This window comes from Bombus fervidus, chromosome 8 (genome assembly GCF_041682495.2).
Source record: "Bombus fervidus isolate BK054 chromosome 8, iyBomFerv1, whole genome shotgun sequence".
NCBI lineage: Eukaryota > Metazoa > Arthropoda > Insecta > Hymenoptera > Apidae > Bombus > Bombus fervidus.
This window is the reverse complement of record NC_091524.1, coordinates 13,256,739-13,279,321: the sequence shown is the minus strand read 5'-3', so window position 1 is coordinate 13,279,321 and position 22,583 is coordinate 13,256,739. Positions and strand designations below refer to the sequence as shown.

Genomic DNA, 22,583 nt, shown 5'->3' with positions numbered 1-22,583 from the left:
CTCTTACATCACAGATTTTTTATTACATAAGGTCTGTGTTATGCTGATAGCATAGACCTAAAGTTATTTCCCAGTATCTGGTTTTTCTTATTTCAACATAATTTTATCTACATATGTTTTTATATCATGAATTATTCCTAACGTCTTAATTTTCAAATGTGTTTAACTGTCACAATCATTTGTTCCGAATTTTTCCACTTGTTACATATGGTGAACGAATTTATAAAAATATCTTACGATTTCAGAATGTGTAGGAATTATTTATAAATAATTGCTTTTTGTTGAGTTTTACTTCAAAATTCTCTCATCAATTATACTTACAATAAATATATGTATTATAAATAAATAATTACAATTAAAGCAGTGTGACGTATATATAATTATATATATGTATATAAGGGCCTGTATATATGTATATAATCCGTAAATAATAATCTTTACTAATATTTTAACAATAATTTTTAATAATCTTTTAAAATGTAAATTAAATGTTTGCCAAAAAACGTGTAATTTGTCATTTTGACGTGTTTTCCAGTTTCAGTGCTGAAGCAGGACATAATCAAGATAATATTACTGCAGAATTCCATTTATGTAAACTCGTTGAAGCAAGAACAGTTCATTCGACTGAAGTTTATTTCCTCCATTAATTATTACTCTTCCTTTACACACTCATATATAAATAGAAGTTCAAACGAGTGGATACAACCGGTAGTAATTCAGTTAACTCAATCTCTTGTTTTAACAGACGAAAAGATTCTTAATATTTTAAGAAATCCACCCGCAAATGCGTACATAAGATGGGAAATTATACGTATCAACGATGATTTTTCTATACTTTTCTCGAGCTTAGGAAATTTATTCCGAATAAAAAACACGATTGGATCAAGTAATCGAACATTAATTAGAATTCTGTTTCGATAAACAGAGTTCAGATAAGTGGAGTTCTACCGTACTATTTCTTCTTATGAATATTCTTCGTGCTTTATCTCCAACCATAATTTCTATCATTGCACTTGTTTATTCACAGGAAGGGAAAGAGTTCGACGTGCTACCATATCCAGGAGACTGTACGAAATATTTGGTATGTCGGAAAGGCGTGTGCAACTTAGGAAGTTGCATGTCCACTTACGTGTTCGACCCTGCGGCTGGCACCTGTTCACATCAAGCACGCGGATTCGTCGATTGTGGTCTTCGTTCGCCAAAGAAGTATAGCCCCTCCTGGTGAAATAGCAAGGCCGTAAAGTCAGTCGAGCAGAAAATTAGAAATGTTTCGACTGAGGAAACGGCGACTTAAAAGATTTTGACGGAGATATTGGGAGTGGCATCGATCTATTAGCGATGCAAGTTTAAATCTCAATTTCGACGAGATTCGAAGATTTTCAACGCTGGAAACGAAATGCGAATCATTTTGTATATAATTTGATATGTAAAACTTTTTCAAGTCCTGTCAGTTTTTAATGTTGAATCTGGGGATCTGAAGTTATAGCAAGTTTTCAGTCTTCAAAGTTCTGACGAATCTTAAAACGTTTCAATTGTATATTGTTAACAATATTATAGTATTTATATACCTATAATATCGAAAATAAATTTACGATATTATATAAAATATGATATATCGAAAAGCCATGTATAATATACTCGTATAAAGTATTAACTGTAACCGCTAAACTTTCGAGTCTTTGAAGCTAAATCTCTCAAAATTACCGAGAACAATAATCAAGACTCATCGATATCTTAAAGACTAACGAAGACCTATAGTTCATGATTTTCAAACGTTCCAAGTATCGAATCATGTTTGAATGGATTCGAGGTATTCTACGATATATCGTTGTCTATGACATGACAATTAGCGACCTAGCTATTTCATCATCGGGCTCTCTATTTCCGCCGAAGAAGCTTAAAAGATCGATTCACTCGAACGATCATTCGTTCATCTACCATACACCTGCTTCATGAAAATGTAACACGACTAGAATAAACCCGTAAAAAGAAAGAAAAAGTGAATCATCATCTCCATCTCTTTCTCCTTTCGTATTTCCGTTGGTGTAGTGTTTGCAGTTATACAGTCGGTCTCTTTATCAGCCCTCGTGTCTGATCGTTGTCAACGAGGGCCAATTTGTTCACTCTGGAGTCAATTGGCAAACAGTTCTGTGTGCACTGGCTTTATTAGCATGTTGATAAAAGCACGTTCGTTCGTCTTCCTTCAACCCAACGCAATAAAGTTTTTCTCTTTTCCTCCGGTTGTGCCAGCCGGTCTCGCTCGAACCGTTTCGATTATTTGTCATCTTGCTCGTTCCTTTGCGTCAGCTTGAGATTCTTTTTCCCAGCGGCTGATTTCTGCATTGACCCTCGACCTCTGCGACCGATAACCCTTTCCGTTCATCGTGGCGCAGCTCGTTTTCTCCGAAGAACGCCGACTATGTGCAGCTTCTGGGTAAGCATGGGACGCAATTGTGAACGCGAACTACAGTTTCATAAGGAAAACCGGGTCAGCTTGCCGTAATGCCAGCAGTATCGTCAAAGCGTCGAGGATGATGTCGCGGTATACCGGTCGTTTTCTCGTTGTTCTAGCCGTTCTCTGTTTTGTCGTCGTTGTCACACACGCGGTACGTGCTCTTTCTCCCTTCTTCTCTTGTTCTTTACCATTGGATTGATACTTGAACAGTCACGTGATTTTAACACCTCACCGGAAGATCGTCGTCTGTTCCAAGAGCCGATTTTCTCTGACGTGGTCACGTGTACGGTACCGCTCGTTATTATTCGAACGACACGTCTATTAAATTATAAATTACTTTCTTTTTATTCTTATATTATTATTATATACAATGTAACGCATGGTAAACAATGTATTCATGTTTTGTTGTAATGTGACGTGATTGTGTGCTATAATTATAATATAATTATTAGACCGCGGATGTTTATTCATTTATGGGGAATTTAAGGGTGCTGGATTGTTCGGAAAATTTGCAATACTTTTGACAACCGATATACAAATTTTGTGTTGCGTTTAATGGAGTTGGAATTATTTATTGAAGAATTATTTAGTTTCGTTTGCTAGAATATCGAAATTGTATAATCAAAAATTACTCCTTGTTGAGCTAAAAGATTTTATTCTTCGCTAAAACAGTACAGTTTGTATGTGTGGATCAATGAGAAGTATAGCATTATATGTTAATTGGATGGGCGTAATGTTTTTTCTGATTTTTATAAAAATGTACAAAAGATATGTTGCTAAAAGGAACGAAAAATTTTACAAAAAGGTCTCACGAAATCATTTTGTACGTAGGATAAAACTAAGGAAAAAGTGATATACTTATGTTATTGTACCTAAAATTGTTTTTAAATTTCTCTACGAATTTTCCGAACAACGCGATATAAAAATGCAAAAATATATAAAATATCCAGTTATTTGTTATAAAATTCAATGGATGAAACAAACCTGTCTAAGCTTCATTTTGTTATTCTCCTTTGTAAAAATATGAATTTATAGAAACTTTCGCAGTCTGTAAAATAAAATTGTTAGATTCTATTTTGATCGTATCATTGGTTAAAAATTAACCAACATCCTAAACATCAATTATTTAAACAGTGCCCATTAATTTTTGAAGTTCGTTCGAATAATTATGAACGGTAATGTATAAATATTGCGTATGATTTAAGAAAATATTTTTTATTCCTGTCTTTTTTCTACATTTCTTTCTGGTACAGCGAGTTGAATAATTTTTTTCTGATTCGTTTTGGAGACGTTTCTTTCGGTTTCTCCTTCTTGTCAATTTTGAGGAAGTATTTAAAATAATTTGTAAGTAGTAAAAGATTGGTAAAAAAGTTTATCAAGGGTTCTGTTGGGAAGCAAAAATATTGTAACGAATGAATTTGAAATTTTAAAAATAGTTATGAGCAATCTATGATGTTTTAATAGTTAGATGTGAATTTGCTGTATTTGAAGTCAAGAATTGACAAATATGATAGTTCTGTCGGGTACCGAGCGAAAATATTACAAAGAATAAAATCTGATGTTCACAAAATGATTATTTTACAATGAAACAATTAAATCAAGATACATGTGGTGTAAATTAAAATTCAATTCTCGAAAGAGATCTAAATCACGACAATGTATTATTTTACGTATACTTCTACGCAGTTCCTGTTTTTCGTTCGCACTGATGATCGTCGTAGAAAAGAAGTAGCTTATTAATATGTATTGACGTGATAAGCGCTGATAAGGTGGACGATAAAAGTAAAGAATGTAGTCTGCAACGATTAAAACAGAAAAATATAACATAAGATGTTTCTGGTAGTGAATCTCAATGATGATTCATTTTATTAATCCCTGTGATTATATTTTTTAAATAAAAAATTAAAAGCAAAGTGAAATACAGTAATCGTGTAATAATATTTGATTTCACATAATATTGTCTCTCGTTGTGAACAGTTGTTATAGAGCTGGAAATTGATTAAGTGACATTAATTCGAAATTCATCAAGATTTTTCTTAAAATACTTTATTATTATCTGATATAAATCTACCATTATTTACAAAATATTTTAATAACAATACGTACATTTTTCTACATATCTGTCTTAATGTCAAATCAAATTCTTATTAGTATATTATACATGTAATAATTAATTTAGGAAAATAAAAGATTCAAGCTGATCAGATTAAATGAGATTAATATTTGGTCTAAGGATTATTACTCATCAATATTTTCTCGATTTTACAATTTCAGGCATATTATTATCTGCGTATGTCTTCTTTCTTATGGCAGTACATTCTACGTTTATTACGTGCTTCCCTCATCTTAAAAGAATTAAATTTCCCATGTTAAAACAAGTGCTATATTGCAACATAAACATCGAAGGACCGCAGCAAGTGTTAATGCGATATTTCATAATTTATTTTACACATTTTCCTTAATTTTTCATTTACAAATAGATCTACGATCGCAGAGAAATAACGACAAAACCGCCGAAACGAAGAGAATCAGTGCTTCCTTGGTATACACCTGGCAAAGTCGATTCTAACGAAGATTTATCGCGTTCTCCAAAATGGCAGAAAGATCCAGAAAATCCTGCTTCCAGGGAACCGTATGTGATAGACGCTGGAGCAAAAACGTGGAGTCCTTGGAGAAGAAATCAGGGAAGTGATATCGAGCAAAGGACAGAGGTCGCAGATGATTCTCAAAGTACGACAAATTTTGATCAACATGATGATTCTTCCTTGGAGTACAGTCAGTTCGAGCAACAAGAAAATAAAAAACTTTTTCCGGATTCTGATGGTTTGGAAAAGGGAAAGGATAAAGGGGAGAAACAGGAAGCCTCGAAAGGAAATGATTTCCAGATAACAGCAAAGGATGACCAGGACTTTTACGAAGGAGTACCTCCTGATAGCGGGGTAATATATTCTCCTTTTTCTTATTTAAATTCTAAACTTTAAACATTGCAAAAAGACTCTAGTCTTTGGAGAATCTTCTCTTCCCTTAATGATATTGAAATATTATCTTCGAGTCAATTGCTTAAATTCTAAATTTTTAATATTAAAAAAAGATTTCAAGTTTCGGAAAACTCTTTCTACAATTTTATTTTCTGTCTTCGCTCTTATTTACTACAAATTACACTCGATCGAATAAAAGATATATTCGATAAAACATTAAATTCTTCATAGAAAGAAAAATCTAAAGAAGAATATATTCTTTAAGAGTATAACTGTAAGATTTGTATAATTTTTCCAGAAACCCCGAAAAGAAAAAATTCTTATTTCAACGATTCAAAAATCTACAGTGGCTCGATACGATGTTAAACGGGGTGTCCAATGTCCGGAATTCGATTCCACTGGGCAATTCGTGTATCCTCCTGATTGTAAATTCTTCGTAAGCTGTTGGAAGGGTAGAGCTTTTGTTCAACCATGTGCTCCTGGTACCCTTTTCAATCCAGACACCTTGGAATGCGATTTTCCGCACAAGGTCAAGTGTTATGGCGGAGAAGTGGCTGATTTTCCATCGAATGAGCATTTGGATTCTTCAGGAAGCCGCGAGCCATTGTTGTCTGGTAGTCATCAGGGTTACAGCGGGTATGGAAGACCACAGGTAGGTAATTAATACCTCTAAATAAATAATTTGTTTAGTTGGTTTTAGCTAAGACTTATTTCAGTCGCTTTAAAAATTACAAAATATTAATTATAATGTTTGTTTTAGGAGAGAAGATTTAGTCTATTATATCCGTCAGTAATAATAGAACTCGATTACTGCAAAATTAAAAAAATTTTTATTTAAGTTATTTAAGAATAATTAATTAAAGATTGAAACGCCTACTTTGAGAATATAATTTCTAAATAATTAGAAAGTGATACTAAATTTTAATTACAGGAACCACGATGTCCACCATATATAACAGGTTTGATAGCACATGCCTCGGATTGCACAAAATTCTTACAATGTGCGAACGGGGCTACGTATATTATGGATTGTGGTCCTGGCACTGTGTTCAATCCTTCCATAAGTGTCTGTGATTGGCCACACAACGTAAGAGGCTGCGAAGGTAATAAAATATTCAGTTATAAAAATATATTAAATTAAAAATAAAAAAATAGAATTAAAAGTTTGGAACTTCAGAGAAACGACATTTCTCGCGTGTATTAACTTAATAACATAGACAATGAATCAATATTAAGAATTAATTCAAGAATATCAATAACCCTTTGGCAAATAGATGCGCTAAAATCTAAAGAAGAGGTTACGACACCAATGGTTCCTCCCGATTACGAAGACTATGGAAACGGAAGACTGCAATCCCATACAACTGAACAGCCAAAGAAAATCTCTTGTCCTGTTGATTATACAGGATTGCTGCCCCATCCAGATACATGTAAGAAATTTCTTCAATGTGTGAAAGGTGGAACATTTATCATGGATTGTGGACCTGGTACAGCCTTCAATCCTGCAATTTCTGTCTGCGATTGGCCGTACAATGTACCTGGTTGCAGCAAAGGTATACTATATTATTATAAACCATATTATAATTACTTTAATATTATTCCAACGTCATATTGGTATTATAATAATATTATACCACTATATCAATTATACCAATATTAATATAATGACATCCTAGTATTCACAAGGGATTGGTCCGTTTATTAGAAGAGTGGCATATTTCGAAAATTGTCAAATTCGAGATATTTGTTAGCATTGACTCTAAAAGTTATGCTATTTAATTTTATCTATAATTATTATTTGTTATTTTATTTAATAAAATTATACTACTTAATTCAATAATTCAAAACTATTTCAATCCCCTTTTTAATAGTAAGCAATACTCTCCTATAAAGTATAATAAACATACAATTTATTTTAACGCAGATAAACCATCGCAAACGCAACACTCAGTCGGTTCACAAACCACCTTCAAACCCTGGTCGTCCCACGGTTCCACAGACTCCAGAACTTGGCAGTATACTAACCATCACAACCACACATCACAGGGTCATTACAGACCAGGTTACTCACACGGTTATCCCAATCATCCAGTAACAATAACTCCTTCAGGAACAGATTGGGATTCTTTAAGACCGACGTGGATACCAAGCTGGAAACCAGGTGCTTGGACGACTGCCATGCCACCCTATTCTCAAGGCCAACCTCCTACTAATACCAACACACATTATGGATCTTCTAATGAACACCATCGGCACAAAGGTCATAGTCAATGGGGTCATACATCAAGTTCAGACTATCCACACTTCCAATGGCACCATCACAATCACGGACCGATTGATCAGAATAATTATAATAATTGGCCTCATCACCATTATCATCACCATCACTATCCGCACGGACCAATTTATGATCCCAATAAAAACACTGAATCACAGCAGCCTGCGCCCCCAAACGGTCATTCGTTTCCCCAAAGACCTGGGGACCAAGGAAGCGAGACTGGAAGCTGGCATTCTAATCACGGATATCAACACGAGCATCATCATTATCATCATAATAACAAAGGTATACCAGAGGCTGTTCCTAGTTTTCCATGGCATGGAGAAGAATCTGGTCAACAGACGCAACAGCCTCCTTTTGATCAGACTGAGGATCATAAGACTTCCGATGGAAGATTTGATTATTCTTCTAATAGAGGTCATGTTAATGTGAATCAAGGCCAAGAGTTCACACCTAACAGGCAGGAGTATGGGAGAAGTGGTCCTGAATTCCCCCAGTCGGGATCTGATCAAACGGTCATCCCAAATGTTTACACCGATGGTAACTCTCAATCGTCAGTGGATGACAATTCCAGATTCAATGTACAAACTGTGGAGAATAGGACAAGCTGGCAACCAGTGCCAACAGGAAATACGTTTATTCTTAGCAGCTGGAGTCAACACGGTCCAGGACAGATGCCAAATCAGAATCAGAATCAGAATCGACGCTGGGATCAAGGTGATTTTTAATTTTTTTTTCTTCAAACTTTGTGTGATATGGGTTGATTGTCTGACACAGTGGCTCGTAAAAGTATTTGTATGCTTACTATAGAAAATTTTTATGAATATACATCGTACGTTATACGACATTTCTTGAAATTTGTCACCCACTAAGTATATTGTGGATATTTTATATATCTGTATATTATCGTTCTGTACATTTGTACACTTTGAAATTTCCTATAAATGCGTAAACATTCGCGCTCTAGACACGATTATCGTGATTATATTGAATTTTAAAACGAATTTAAAAATGTATACAAAAGTTACACGCATATAGATACTGCGTACATATACGAGACATTTTATTCATATTCTTTAATTGTTCCAATATTTGTTTGGCATTGTTATGTTTATTACTTAACGATCATTTGTTTATTCGCTTTTTGCTCGAATATTTTGCTTTCTGGAGCTTTCGAACGAAACATGTTTAACTGAAATAAAAGTCCACACAAAGGCCTGATGCATGAGGGTTATTATTCTCGTAGCATGTTTTGTTGCATTATGAGTACGAACATTTAATTCTTATTTATCATTGAATCATCCTGATTTACGTCATCCACTAAAATAAAAAAATCTTACGACTAAAAAGTTTAGGTAAAAACACTGGGACGGTATTACACGTATGTTAAAAACACAATTCTAAAGGAATTCTCTTGCAATAAGTTGTAAGTAAAATTATAATACTATAACTCATTACTATAATCTTTATTTCGGGCGAATCAAGACATTGATCGATTTTACGATTGCCATAAATCAGGTAAATATTTTAACAAACTATAACAAAATAATATAATTATTTAAACTTTATTTATAATTTTTTTTATAACAAATCACGTGATTGAATGAAGATGTCGGAAAGAGGGGAAACAAACAACATAAGTATTTGTCAATATATTGCCTTGCTGGGTGTTTTGAAGTTGTTACTGTTTCTGGGTAAGTAACATAAAATAATAAACAATTTTAAGAATATCTTTTCTTTCAGCTCCTACTAACGATGATGGCAAAGTTCGTGATTGGGGATCTAGAACAGATGTTTATCAGAGCACAGCTGATAAGCAAGCAGATTCAAAGTTAGATGCATGGGCGTCGAAAATGAATATTTTTCTGCATGGTAAAGGGCAACATGGGCCAGGTAGGGTACATTTTAATGTACTTTAACCCTTTGAAGTTCCAAAGGCATTTGAACAGTTCGTAACAAAACGGACCTTCCCTCTGTATAATTTTATCAATTTTTATTGTAGGAGTAAAAACTGTTTCGTTCAATTCAACGAAACTTTCTTATCCAAATGGCATATACGTGAATATAAATGGCACAAGAGGCCATTTTATCACGAAGGAAATCGAAATGAATCAAGGCCATTCGAAAACGAGAATTTACAGGCCGAATGATCTTCGTGGGCCGAAAGAATTCAGCAAAAACGACGAGAATCTCTACGTTAACTCTCAAATGACGAATTTTGATCACATACCACCTGCAGTTCTTCAACCACCACCTATTACTTCAGTTAATCGTCCACCTGAATCCAATGACGAGTCACAAATTCAAAATACATATTCTTACGGAAATGATCCTCGAGATCCAAAATTGACAAGTTACGTGAATTTTACGAGTTCTAGAGATTTAGCAGGATCAGGTAATATTTATTTTTAATTCGTTAATCTTTTCATGATAATATAAATCAACAACGTGATTTTTCTTTATTGTTGAAATTCAATTAGAATTATAGAATCCGTAGATTATTATTTTTAATTCTCATGTTGCATTCTTGCTGTAAAGAGAACACGATACAGAAACGTCAAAAAGCCTGAAACATGGTAACAAATGGCCTCTATTTAACAGGTACTAATTACAACCACGTGTTCGTGCCGTCACCGAATCTTCAGCCGCCATATCCAACTCTCAACTGGTCCTTGCTCTTTCCGCTTTTAGTAAATTTCTCACGAAGCGATAACTATTATCCACCAGTACCATCTATCCATTTGCAACCGCCATACGAACCTGTTCAGACAAACAAAACGTTCTCCATTGGTTGGCAACATCCACCTGCTCCATCCTTCGAACTTCAACCACCGCTCATCGAACCAACAGACCACGAGTTTAATCCAAATTTTACGATCAGGAATCAGCTGACTCCTCCGAATTTCACACCAAACGTCACTGGACAATATCCACTCGTTCCATCGAGTAATCTCGAACCACCGTACGAAGAATCCAGTGATCGATCCAGCGATTTGCCTTCCACTGTCAGTAGTACGACTCAACGAATTCCAGAGACGTACGCGTCAATTTCATCGCAGAAGAAAAAGAAGAGTACCGATACAGCTGAAGATAAAATAATTACGACGACTGATTCGAACTTGCCTACTGTGTGGATAGAGAATGAAAATCCTCCGAGCAACGATTATCCGGATATCATTGAGCCTGATTACGAACCTGACGTGGACGTGTTGGATGATAAGAAAGTTTGGAAGCCGGTATTGGTTTACGAGAATAAAACTCAGACTGCTACCGAGTCTACCTCTGTTATGAAAATTAATAAGAAGAACTCGGATCTAGACCTTTTTAATATCGAGGCCGCTCCGTTCGAAGAAAGTAAGTTTAATGTCGATTTATAGGTCGCGGATTTTTATGCATTTATGACGAATTTAACAGTGTAAAAACCCAGAGATGCATGTAGCATACAAAAATGTATAAAATATCCAAGGCGAAGTATTCGTCATAATTTCTAGTAGATGAAACAAATTGATGTGTAATTTTCACTAGTCCTATTCGTAAAAAAATGAAATTGTATAAAAGTCCGCAGTCTATTGATTTATGTTTTTAAAGAAGATTACAGTCGTTTCAACTAGAAATTCAGCAAGATATAGGTAAGTGTTTGATTTACGTTTCATACAATTGAGTTTCTTACATAATTGATTGGCTTTTGGCATGAGTTGCTTTTGGAATGATCTTTTGACATTGCGCTTGAAACAATTTGAAATTTTAATAACATTCTAGTGCATATGATAGTTTATAAGTTGATTATTTAATTTTTTGGTTTCGGTAATTTTATTCTCAATTAATATACCGAGACAAAAAAAAAAAAAAGAAAGAGAAAGAATCGACACATATCGCGTTATACTTACGGGATATCTTAAATAATACTATCGATTAATTTAAATACAGAAATTTTTGACTATATATTATATTCTTAAAAATGACAAGGTATAGTTGTCCCAAAGTTTTATAAATCACAATGCAATACTTAAAGTGGAAATATTATTTTACAGAAGAGCCACCATTCCCATCGTACTACATTCCACCAGTAGAACCGATAGATCACTCCAAAAAGACTACTTTGCCAACACCAATTTCCGGCCAGGTATGATTTAGAAGTATTTTTATCAATATTACAATCGTTATTATATAAATATTTTGTTGTTGAGATACAGCATGTAATTAATTTTCAACGTATAAAACAATTGCTTCTATTATGCATTTTGCGAAAATATTTTCTTTAAATTCAACGAATGTCTTTTAGCTTGTGAATGTATCTTATTCTTAGTAATATAATTTTCGTATTCCCAGGTGATTCGACTTAGAGGGGGTTCTGGTCCTCACGATGGATATGTCGAAGTTCAAGGTACGAATCCTGGTTGGGGAATCGTTTGCGATGCGAGAAACAGCTGGACTTTGAAGGAAGCACATGTTGTATGCAAACAACTTGGATATTCCAGGTATTTTATAATATACATTCAAATTGATAAAATTTATGTCCCATTCTCCTTTTATATTTGTTTAAATTCTAAGGTACTGAAAAATATTCCTACATTTATAATTCTGTAAAAATTTTGTTTATTTTGTATTTTCCTCTTTATACTAATTTAAGTCGCACAGCAGTGAAAATAACTTCTGCATTTATAAAAGTTCTATAAGAATTCTCACTTTATTTCGCGTTCTTTATCACGCTCATTTATATTTTACATTTAATTTACATTTACATTCTCCGTTTTCAAAAATTCTCCAATATATCACATATAGTATAACGATGTATCTTATAAGAATAATTTGTTAAAATGTATGTTGCTCATATGAGATTCTGCAACAACATGGAATACATGAATGCAACATGAACACAAAGTGATAAAAATTCCATTGTTCTTCACAGAGGCGCCGAGATGGCTTGGCAAGGGAGAAATACTCGAAACGGAGTGCCAACTTGGATCGCCGCAAATTCTGTCTCGTGTCAAGGCAACGAGGGCAAATTTCAATCGTGCAAGTAAGGCGCCATATCGATGACGATTCTTTACTATCTTTTTTAGATAAGAAATTTCTGACGTCGCTGATATTCCAGACAAATATTGCGTAAATCCTTGAAGCATATTACGAACGACACGTTCTTAGAAATTTCGAGAAAACATTTTTGAAAATGTAATCTGGAATTGAGAAATTTCATTGCTGAGTTGTGAATTTCGACAAAAAATATTTATTTAGAAGACAGATTTATTGCTTGTAGTTCTTATGTCTACAGTACTTGTTTGGATTTTATGACGTTTTATTGCGTTAAAAATCCTCTGTTTAGATTTGATGCGATAATGATAGTAATTATGGATGAATTTTAAATATTACATAATTGTGAATGCAATATGTTTAGTTATTCCAGTATCAAGACTGGGAACATTTTTGAAGTTGGTTCCTGAAGATAAAATTAATTTTTTATCTTAACAGCGTATTGTAATATTTAAATCATATTATCAGGGTAACTCTACAAAATCAAACAATCACTGGCATTATTTTAAACAATTTCTTTAATTTTAGGTATTATAATAAACGAGGAACAACTCTACATATAATCAATATGTCTAAAAGAATGTATATAATTCTAAATCAATCAGATTGATTCTAGACTTTTGCAATTTGCTTTTCTCTATGATCTCATCGATGTACTGAACATTTATTATTAAATATACATTTTTTGAACCAATAACACAAAAATTTTATTCTTCATCTTTCAGATTTACTCATGAACAAAAATGTCGCGTGGAGAGGGACGCGATTGGTGTAAGATGTGTACTAAATCGCATTTCTCACTGTCGTAAGGATGAGATACCATACGAAGGACAATGTTATCACTTAGCTGAACCGGCGAGTGGTTTAAACCATCAGGATGCGTTCGATTATTGCACGCAGAGACAGTCACGACTCATCGATATTACCAGTCAAGCGGAGAACAATTTCATTTCTGAATGGGTCTTGCAAACGCGACCGGAAGTCACGTCGATAATGACTTCCGGCGTTGGTCTCACTACTCTGAATCGTACCCTGTGGCTTTGGGAAGATTCTTCTCGCGCGAAATTTAGGTACATTATTTATTTTTTGATTTTTAAAATTACATTTCATCCAATAAGGGTCGATATTTTTCATCAAATGACTAAGTTCGAGAACGTCGTTTACTTCCAATTATAATAAAGCTTATAAATTCTTGTAAGAATCTGCAATTTTTCGAATTCTGAATCCTTATCAATCCTACAAAAAATTGTTGCCTATATGTATTTTTTGGCAATGGTTTGCAATTCTTTTGAAACGTACAAGTATACCGTATAACTTGCGTTATCAAGTCAATCCATTGTCTTATCATTCGTAAAATTTAAATCAAAGTTAAATGGATATTTTTTAAGATCATAAGTTAAAAATATTATAATGTGTACATGTTGCAGATATTGCGATATTTATTTAATTTTGAAACGAGGAATTAAACTATTTCACAAATATGAACATTGTACCCACAGCTGCCGACATCTTATACCAATTAATTGTAACTAGGTTTACGAAATGGTGGCCAGGTTGGATGGAGGACAAGAAACACCCTTCGTCCGCGGGTATTCGCCCTCTTTGTATCGTAATGAAGCGCAAATTTCCATGTCACGAGAGGCCAGACTCGACTTGCCTTGCTGATTACTTCTTTTGGGATGCCGAGGACTGTGCTTCCTCTGCCGAAGGTCACTCTTACATTTGCGAGAGGCCCTACGACGACATTGGTACGAACATTACTTTTTAATTAATATTTTAACTGGCCTCTTGATTCTCAATTAACTGTCCAGTCGAAGATGAATACGGAAATTTTATGCTTGTAACAGTGGGAGGACTTTTTTAATTAAAATAAAATTATTATTATGAATTATTATAAATTAATATTTATTTTTGTTCGTTAATTATTTTTCTCTATCAATCACATTTAGCTTTTATTCGTTCTTTTTAGGTTGCATTTATGGAAAAGGAAATCAGTATGCTGGAACTGCGAATGTGTCAGCGTCAGGGAAGGATTGCTTGTCATGGAATGATCCGAGAGTTGCTCATTCACTCGCGATTCATGTTAGTTTTTATATTCGTTACACCTACTCCCATGATATTTTATATTTTTCTACTCTTCTTCGTCTAAATCTGAGAAATAAGAAAAGATCGTTTTAGATACTCAATCATACGTTATATTCTTCTACGATTTATGTTTCTTTTATGATTACATACGAGAGAGTTACAATAAATTGTGTGTCTTAGGTTCTTAATCAAGATGTACGAGAAAAATTGAAAAGCCACAATTACTGTAGAAATCCGAATCCGAACAGAGAAAGTAGGCCATGGTGTTACACGGGATCACGCGGAGAACAAGAGCATTGCGATATTCCACCCTGTGGAAATACAGGTGTGCTTTGTGTAATAAAATTCGCATGACACTACTAATTTTCCGTTATATTAATTTCTAATTTTCGTTGCTAATATTATGCTTAATAATTCTTTATGTCAGGTTTTTTGTACGTCTTAATTTTAACGTCTACGTTCAATTGTTTCTCCAGGTTCTCAGAGATCACTTGCAACGGGTCGATGCAAGCCTAAACATTTCGAATGTATGCCAGAAGAGTGTATTCCTTCACCATGGGTTTGCGATGGAGAAGAAGTACATAATATACCATACTAAAATAGAATCGAAATTAAGTAACAGTGGTATGAATTAGCAATATATATTGACCTTCGATATATTTCAAGGATTGCACAAATGGAGCAGACGAGAGAGATTGCGTTTCACACATGGACTTTTTTCAAAAGTATTCCGAGCACAAATTAGAAGGGTACGACGTTCAAAAGTGGTTGAACACACCGTTGAAGACGTGCGCCCTCAGATGCAAAGAGGCTGATTTTACCTGCCGATCCTTTGCACATAAGTAAGTACAAGGTTACTAATCGCTAAGTCCAAATAGTGGCCATAGTAGGAACAATTGAACTTTAAAAATTGCACAATATATATATAAACATATAGTGTACAATTTTTAATATTTTAAAAATGAATTTTACTTCCAGAGCAGCAGGAAATATTTGTCTGTTAAGCGACAGCAACGTGGGAATGACAGGATCCTTGCAACCTAACAAAGAATATGATTACTATGAAATGAAGGATAGAAGCATCGATTGCAATGGAATGTTCGTGTGTGAGAACCGCAAGTGCATAAATAAAACACAAGTGTGCAATGGAAAAAATGACTGCAATGATCGTAGCGATGAAAGCATTTGTACCGTAGAAAATTTAGATTATCAGATTCGGCTGGCTGGCTCGGAAAATAATTACGAAGGCAGAGTTGAAGTTAAAAGTAAGTAAATCACCGAGCACAGAATTTTACGCCGAAGACGATCAAGTATAAAAATGACAAAAAATAATATTTTCTGAAAGATTTATCTATTTTAAAATCAAATGACTTGACTATACGTAAAAAATCTTTGCAGTTTTGGGTGTTTGGGGACAAGTGTGCGACGATGGGTTTGGAATGATCGATGCCGAAGTAATTTGCAAAGAGCTTGGTTTTGGTCTTGGTGCTTTGGAAGTTACGCCAGGGGGATTCTTTGGAAATATGAATCCAGCCACCAGATTCATGGTAGATCAATTGAAATGTCGAGGCAACGAAACTTCTTTACGTGAATGCGATTTTGACGGGTAATTTTAATTTAAAACATCGTAAAGTACCCTATATACATCATTTAGAATCTCTAGCAAATTTGATTAAGTAAAAAATTCAATTGTTTGAATTTTTAAGTAAAAATTCTGATTCGTTTTATAGCTGGGGTGTGCATAACTGTCAGCCAGAAGAAGCAGTAGGTATCGTTTGTAAGACTGCAGTTAATACTTGTCAGGAGGGTCACTGGAAGTGCGACAAAAGTCCGGCGTGTATTCCAACCGCGTTTATATGCGACGAGGTTGTCGACTGTCCAGATGGTTCCGATGAGAGTGCTGAACATTGCGACGTGAGTAGAATTAGGAATTTGTAAACGTAAATTTTGATATTAAAAAATTTGGACGTTTATTGGAAATTACTATTTACATCTTTTATAAACATTTATACAAAGATATCTTTTGCCTTCGCGTTATCTGTTTTTTCGTACTTCATTCATTTTGTCTTCTTTCATTACAAATTCTACGCTTCATTCATCGATAATTTTATCGTTAATACAGCTTGTAAAGGTCTTATTGTCTATGGCAATTTTCTTAATCAGCACAGAAACTTTACGCGTTAAAAAATACCGGTAAACCTGTTTTCGATGTAATATTATCTGCGATCATAAAAAACTTTTGCAAAAATGAAAAGCAAAAAAAAAAAAAAAATATAGCTTATCATCCTCCGATAGAGAAAAATGTACTCTAGAAGACTCATTTTGTTTCAAATCGATATCTTAATTCGTTCCGGAGATATAACTTCTCGATATAAGATTAACCCTGGTTATAGAAAAACTTTTATAAAAAGATAAAAAATCAATAACTTATCATGCTCAGCAGATAGAGGAAGATATGCTCTTGAAAATCCATTTTGTTTCAAATCGATACACTAATTCGTTCCGGAGATATAACGTTTTAAAGTTACCGTACAAAACATACGATATGAATGGGGTTTAAAATCCTCGGAAACGGTGTGACCTACTTTTTTTCGTGGCAATGCGTACGCCCGGCTGGCAGTAGCAAAAAAGCGGACTAGACGTCTGTCGCTGACCAGCGCACGTGGCCCACTCGTGGGTCAGGTCAGTGAAGCGTGCGAGTGAGAGATTCGACTGTGCGAGCGAGACAGAAGCATAAAGCGGCAAAAATTAGGCTTTGCTTTGAACGGCGATATCTCAGGAATGGAAAGTCGTGTCGACTTGAAACAAAAAGCATTTTAAAGTGGAAGCTTTTCTGCTTCTTACAACGTCGGTGGCACTGTGCTGTGCCTCTGTACGTGGAATTGGCAGGTGATTGAAAAATGAGTTCGATAGTATGAATGATTTGGTACGACGAATCGATTTTGAGAGCAATATTGGCGAGAAATATGGATCGCGCGTATGTTCTCGCAAAATATGTTGTATCATGATGGTTTGTAAGTGTAGAGGTTGGGATATTAGGTGGGAGTTTTAATTTAGACGAGTTTTAGTCGCTTTGAATAAGGCAGTGAGTTAAGATTCTTTTTCACTTAGGGTTTTATTAATCATCTATACGTTTTTGAAAATGTTATGTTACGATATTCTTTCAAGTATTAAATTTAGAGTATTAGGAATTTTAATTTAGATGGTTTTTACAATATTCCAACACGACAGCGAATTAAGATTCTACCAGATTTGAGATTCTACTAAATAAGAAGAGAGAAAATATTGATGTTGTATATACTAATAATGTGTTTATAGAATTGTATTAATCGTAACTTTTAAAAACTTTTGCGTAAATGTTCATTTTAGGCACCATTTGAGATACGTTTAGCGAATGGAAGTTCGCCACTCGAAGGAAGAGTCGAAGTTCGCCATCATGGTATATGGGGTACCGTTTGTGACGATGATTTCTCAATTGCAACTGCAACGGTGATTTGTAGATCCTTGGGATACGGTGGACCTGCAACTTCAAAGAAAGACGGCTACTTTGGTCCAGGAGAAGGACCAATTTGGCTGGATGAAGTAAGTTTTGTCAAACGAAGAATAGTGTTGGAAGCTTTTTAATTATCACCATATTCTAATATATATCAAATAAATTCTAGGCATTTATTTCTATCAATTATCAATTAATTTAGGTAATACGCAGTCCTTCGTTTTGTACTAATAACGCGTAGCTTCTTTGTTAAGTGTTTCTTATATTTATACTACTTCATATCGAATAATATTTTCCAAGATTAATTTCATTCATCTCAGTGTACATATATTTATATTTCCTTTCTACCGTCTTTAAATTTTTACTTTCTTATTGCTATTTACTAATTGTACAATTTAAAAAATAGGAATATTTCTTCATTGTTACTAATTTTCTCCATATTAGTACAAGGTGTTGTTAGTTAGTAAATTGTAAAAATTCGAAATTTACACTTTCCCGTTCGTGTTTAATTTTATTTAAGCGTAACATTTTTCGGATTAAGGTTTTCTGTTACGGAAACGAGACCCAGCTGTATCGATGCGAGCACAATCACTGGGGTCAACATAATTGCAATCACGACGAGGACGCAGGTGTGATTTGTACACCTGGAGACGTTAACGATTCCAAGGTAAATTGAAACATTCTCTCTCGACAGAGGCCGTAAATTCTAAGTCAGATCGTAATTTCCTTCGATGTATATTTAATCAAATCCATTACTGGCTGTAGACGTTAAAGCGATGGCTGTGCTGCGAACAAATTAAAAATTAGCGAATCAATTCGTAATTTAATCTTATTTCTTGGCATAGAGACTTATATGTAAAGTTCAATTTATATTAATAATTTGTACAATCGAACTTGCGACTTGGATTTTATAAAAGTAGCTGCAGAAACATTTACTCTTGCGTAGACAAGGTTCAATAGCTAAATTAAAAATTAGAAAATTAATTTAATTTTATCGTTTAACATAGAGGCCAACATTCATGATTTAATTTCAAATAAAAACAAATTTTATATACGATCAGAAGGAAACCTGGATTGTATAAAAATAATTTCAGAAACATTTACTCCTATAGTAGGTAAAATTTCAAAGTTACTTAATACTTAGTTCAATAATAGAACTTAGTTTTATATAATGTAATATTAATTAATTATTAATTAATTTGACATATTTCAGTTTTTAATGTTATGATGTAATTTTATTATAATTTTTAAAGCTTAAAACAAATACTCAATGGCTCAATCGGTGCTATGTTGTAATAGTAAACTATCGAGAGATTTGTAAACGATCGATAGCACACTTAATCTTAGTTCAATAAATGATGAGCTTACGCAACGATTACGAGGCTTGTTTACTTGAATCCTTGACCTTGATCATCTCCTTCGTCCGCTTAATCCACGAATGCAATCACCGAATAAATAATTGCAGTTGCGCTGGGAGACTGTGTCACGTTTGCCAGAGAAGGACATCAATGATATACTTCCGACCAATTGCGGTAGGCGATTTAAAGACTTCAATGAGGATGAGGATCTTATATTCGAAAAGGTGGTGCGAGGTAACATTGCACCGAAAGGATCCTATCCTTGGCAGGTACATTAGACTTTTTCCTTAGTCGAAAGAAGCTACGTTTTACCAACGTTAAACTAACAAATGTTAATTAACTTACATTTTTATAGAGTATTCGATTTTAAATTTGAATCGATTAAAATTTGAATAATTCTGAATAATTTTACATTATTAAATTACGAAAATAGATTAATTCTAAATAGAATTTACGTATCACAAATTTATAGTAATCAATTTCCCTTCCCTTAAAATTTCTTTTCTTTTTACTGTTTTTCGGATACCACTTACGAACATCTGAATTTATAGAATTAACTAGAAACATAAAAATACATCTTTTTATACACAGTGGAATATTGTTATTGTAACTTTTTAACATTTTTTTGACAATATTCGTAGGCCAGTATACGTGTACGAGGACATAGTAGATCGAATCATTGGTGTGGAGCGGTAATTGTTTCTCCGTTGCATGTGCTCACCGCTGCACATTGCTTGCAAGGATACAATAAAGGGACCTATTTCGTTCGTGCTGGTGATTACAATACAGAGGTAATTAAAACCTTTCATTCTGAGTGCTCCCAAGGTAAAAATTATTTATTAGAAAAATTACCTAGATACTTTCGTATCTAATAATTCTTCAAGTATAAAATTAATCAAGTATAAAATTAATTAAGTGTAAAATTTTAATTAAATAACATTCATACTAAAATATGTATTTAAATACGTTTTGTAATGATTATGTGAATACGTAAAGATTACGGAAGGAACTGAAATCGACGCCGATATCGAAGATTATTACGTTCACGAAGAGTTCCGTAAAGGGCATCGAATGAACAACGATATCGCTCTCGTGTTGCTGAAGAAACGAGGAATTCCTCTTGGAAAAGATGTTATGCCAATTTGCCTGCCATCCGAGAACACCGAGTATCGGGCAGGTCTTAATTGCAGCATTAGTGGATTTGGCAGCATCGAGACTGGGAAATCGAGTAAGTGGCGCGTCAAAGATATCATTAGCCTGTTAAGTGGATGGTTGCTTAATTAGAAGTTCCTTTCGATTTGCCATCAAAAATTTATCTTTCATACGTGATAAGTTAATTTCTGATAATAATCCATTTTTTAGAATTTTCCAAGACTATTATAAGCTTTTTCTCTGAATGATAAACTATATATACCAGTAAGATAACAATCAATTAATATCAATATTGAAATGCTCAGTAACATGCAATTTAAAAAAAATATAGGAATATAAAATTATATATTATATTATGTATTTGAAAATAAAAATTATTTAAAAAGTATACGTATATTAAAACTGCTATAATGTATATTTATGTATTATAAATTGTATAAAATATTAGAATTGGTAATAATATATGGATTAACTATTAGGGTTAAAAATTATCAAGCGCCATTAAATTAAATTCCAGAGGTACGAAATAATATTAAACTAAATTCAGAGAAAATTTTAGCGTGAATCTTTTAACTATTGATACGAAATTATTTTTTCTCGCTTCAATGGATAATCAGCTTCAAATCGAGTCTAAAATAATTTTCTACGAACTCGAGGATTTCCTTCGAGACTATAATATGTTGTTGCTCGTTTGCTGTATAGCTCATTCCAAAGATCTGAGATACGGCTGGATACCGTTATTAGATCAGTCCGTGTGTCGTGCCGGACACGTTTATGGCGAGGGTGCAATCAGCGATGGAATGGTTTGTGCCGGATACCTCGATGAGGGTATTGACACCTGTGACGGAGACTCTGGTGGACCATTGGTGTGCTTACACAACGGTAATGTTACGAAAGTTTGACAAATTAATTAAACTTTTCCACGTTGTATCCGATATAGAACGAAACGACTATTTAAAAAGCTCGTATTTTACATACATTTTTAAAGCATGTTTTAAAATTAATATTTTTTATAGTAAATACATCTAGTTGAATGTTTATTGTCAAATCATTGTGTAGTTTATGAACAACAAATCAGTGAAAATGTATTCTGCTAAATCAAAGTTAATTGATTATTAAAAATTCTACAATTTTTAATTCGAGTCTTCTGTTTTTAAGAAGTGAATCTTTTATTAGAAATATTATCTTGTTTCATTCAATTACTATAGTAGAATCAATATTTTATATAGTCAAATTGAATTCCGTGTAATATTTGTAATACAATGTATTTATTAATTTTTCTTTTTTTTTGTCTTTTTTTCGATGTAGGAGCTTTCACGTTGTATGGACTTACGAGTTGGGGACAACACTGTGGAAGAGCCAATAAGCCCGGTGTTTATGTTCGGGTTTCTCATTATCGTCAATGGATCGATCGAAAAATTAAAGACTCTCTTGCAGGAAGATAGAAGCTAATTTGGAATTTCCAAAATTATCGATTTTATCGCCAGAAATTGTTCCGCAAAATACCTGAATAAAATGTCTGCGATATTTAAATCGTATACTTATTAATATTGTAGATATAAGTTATTATACAGGATAATTATTATTACGTTAAACGTTATTAGTTATTTAAGTAGTCTGACTTTAATAACAATAAAGAATTTCCATAATTATTTGTACAATTTGTGTAATATATTAATTCTTCATTATTTAATATTAATTTTCAACAAACATTTATAAGATAAGAAACAAATTTATCTGTTGCAAAGTTTGG

General features: G+C 33.6%; 1 protein-coding gene and 1 long non-coding RNA gene across 4 annotated transcripts; one reads left to right on the top strand and one right to left on the bottom strand.

Annotated features, from left to right (window-relative positions):
• Window positions 1-1,220: 1,220 nt before the first annotated feature.
• LOC139989678 (uncharacterized) lies at window positions 1,221-22,491 on the top strand. 3 transcript variants are annotated; one of them, XM_072008174.1, is made up of 28 exons: window positions 1,221-2,434; window positions 4,936-5,394; window positions 5,732-6,085; window positions 6,365-6,536; window positions 6,708-6,986; window positions 7,358-8,428; window positions 9,455-9,604; window positions 9,714-10,106; window positions 10,313-11,065; window positions 11,743-11,834; window positions 12,041-12,189; window positions 12,621-12,731; window positions 13,468-13,812; window positions 14,276-14,490; window positions 14,712-14,824; window positions 15,008-15,152; window positions 15,304-15,404; window positions 15,494-15,669; window positions 15,806-16,092; window positions 16,226-16,433; window positions 16,558-16,741; window positions 18,197-18,409; window positions 18,862-18,987; window positions 19,786-19,947; window positions 20,320-20,469; window positions 20,675-20,906; window positions 21,533-21,712; window positions 22,139-22,491. In XM_072008174.1, exons 1-28 carry the CDS (start codon window positions 2,420-2,422, stop codon window positions 22,273-22,275), a joined length of 6,972 nt encoding a protein of 2,323 aa, XP_071864275.1. In that variant the 5' UTR covers window positions 1,221-2,419; the 3' UTR covers window positions 22,276-22,491. The 3 variants fall into 3 exon arrangements, with proteins under 3 accessions (XP_071864275.1, XP_071864274.1, XP_071864276.1); XM_072008173.1 differs by lacking the exon at window positions 1,221-2,434 and adding an exon at window positions 2,450-2,606; XM_072008175.1 differs by lacking the exons at window positions 1,221-2,434; window positions 9,455-9,604; window positions 9,714-10,106; window positions 10,313-11,065 and adding an exon at window positions 2,450-2,606.
• LOC139989707 (uncharacterized) lies at window positions 1,871-4,148 on the bottom strand. Its single transcript, XR_011800393.1, has 2 exons — window positions 3,440-4,148; window positions 1,871-2,773 (listed from the first exon to the last, which is right to left on the bottom strand). It is a non-coding gene; the product is annotated as an uncharacterized lncRNA (long non-coding RNA).
• Window positions 22,492-22,583: the final 92 nt, after the last annotated feature.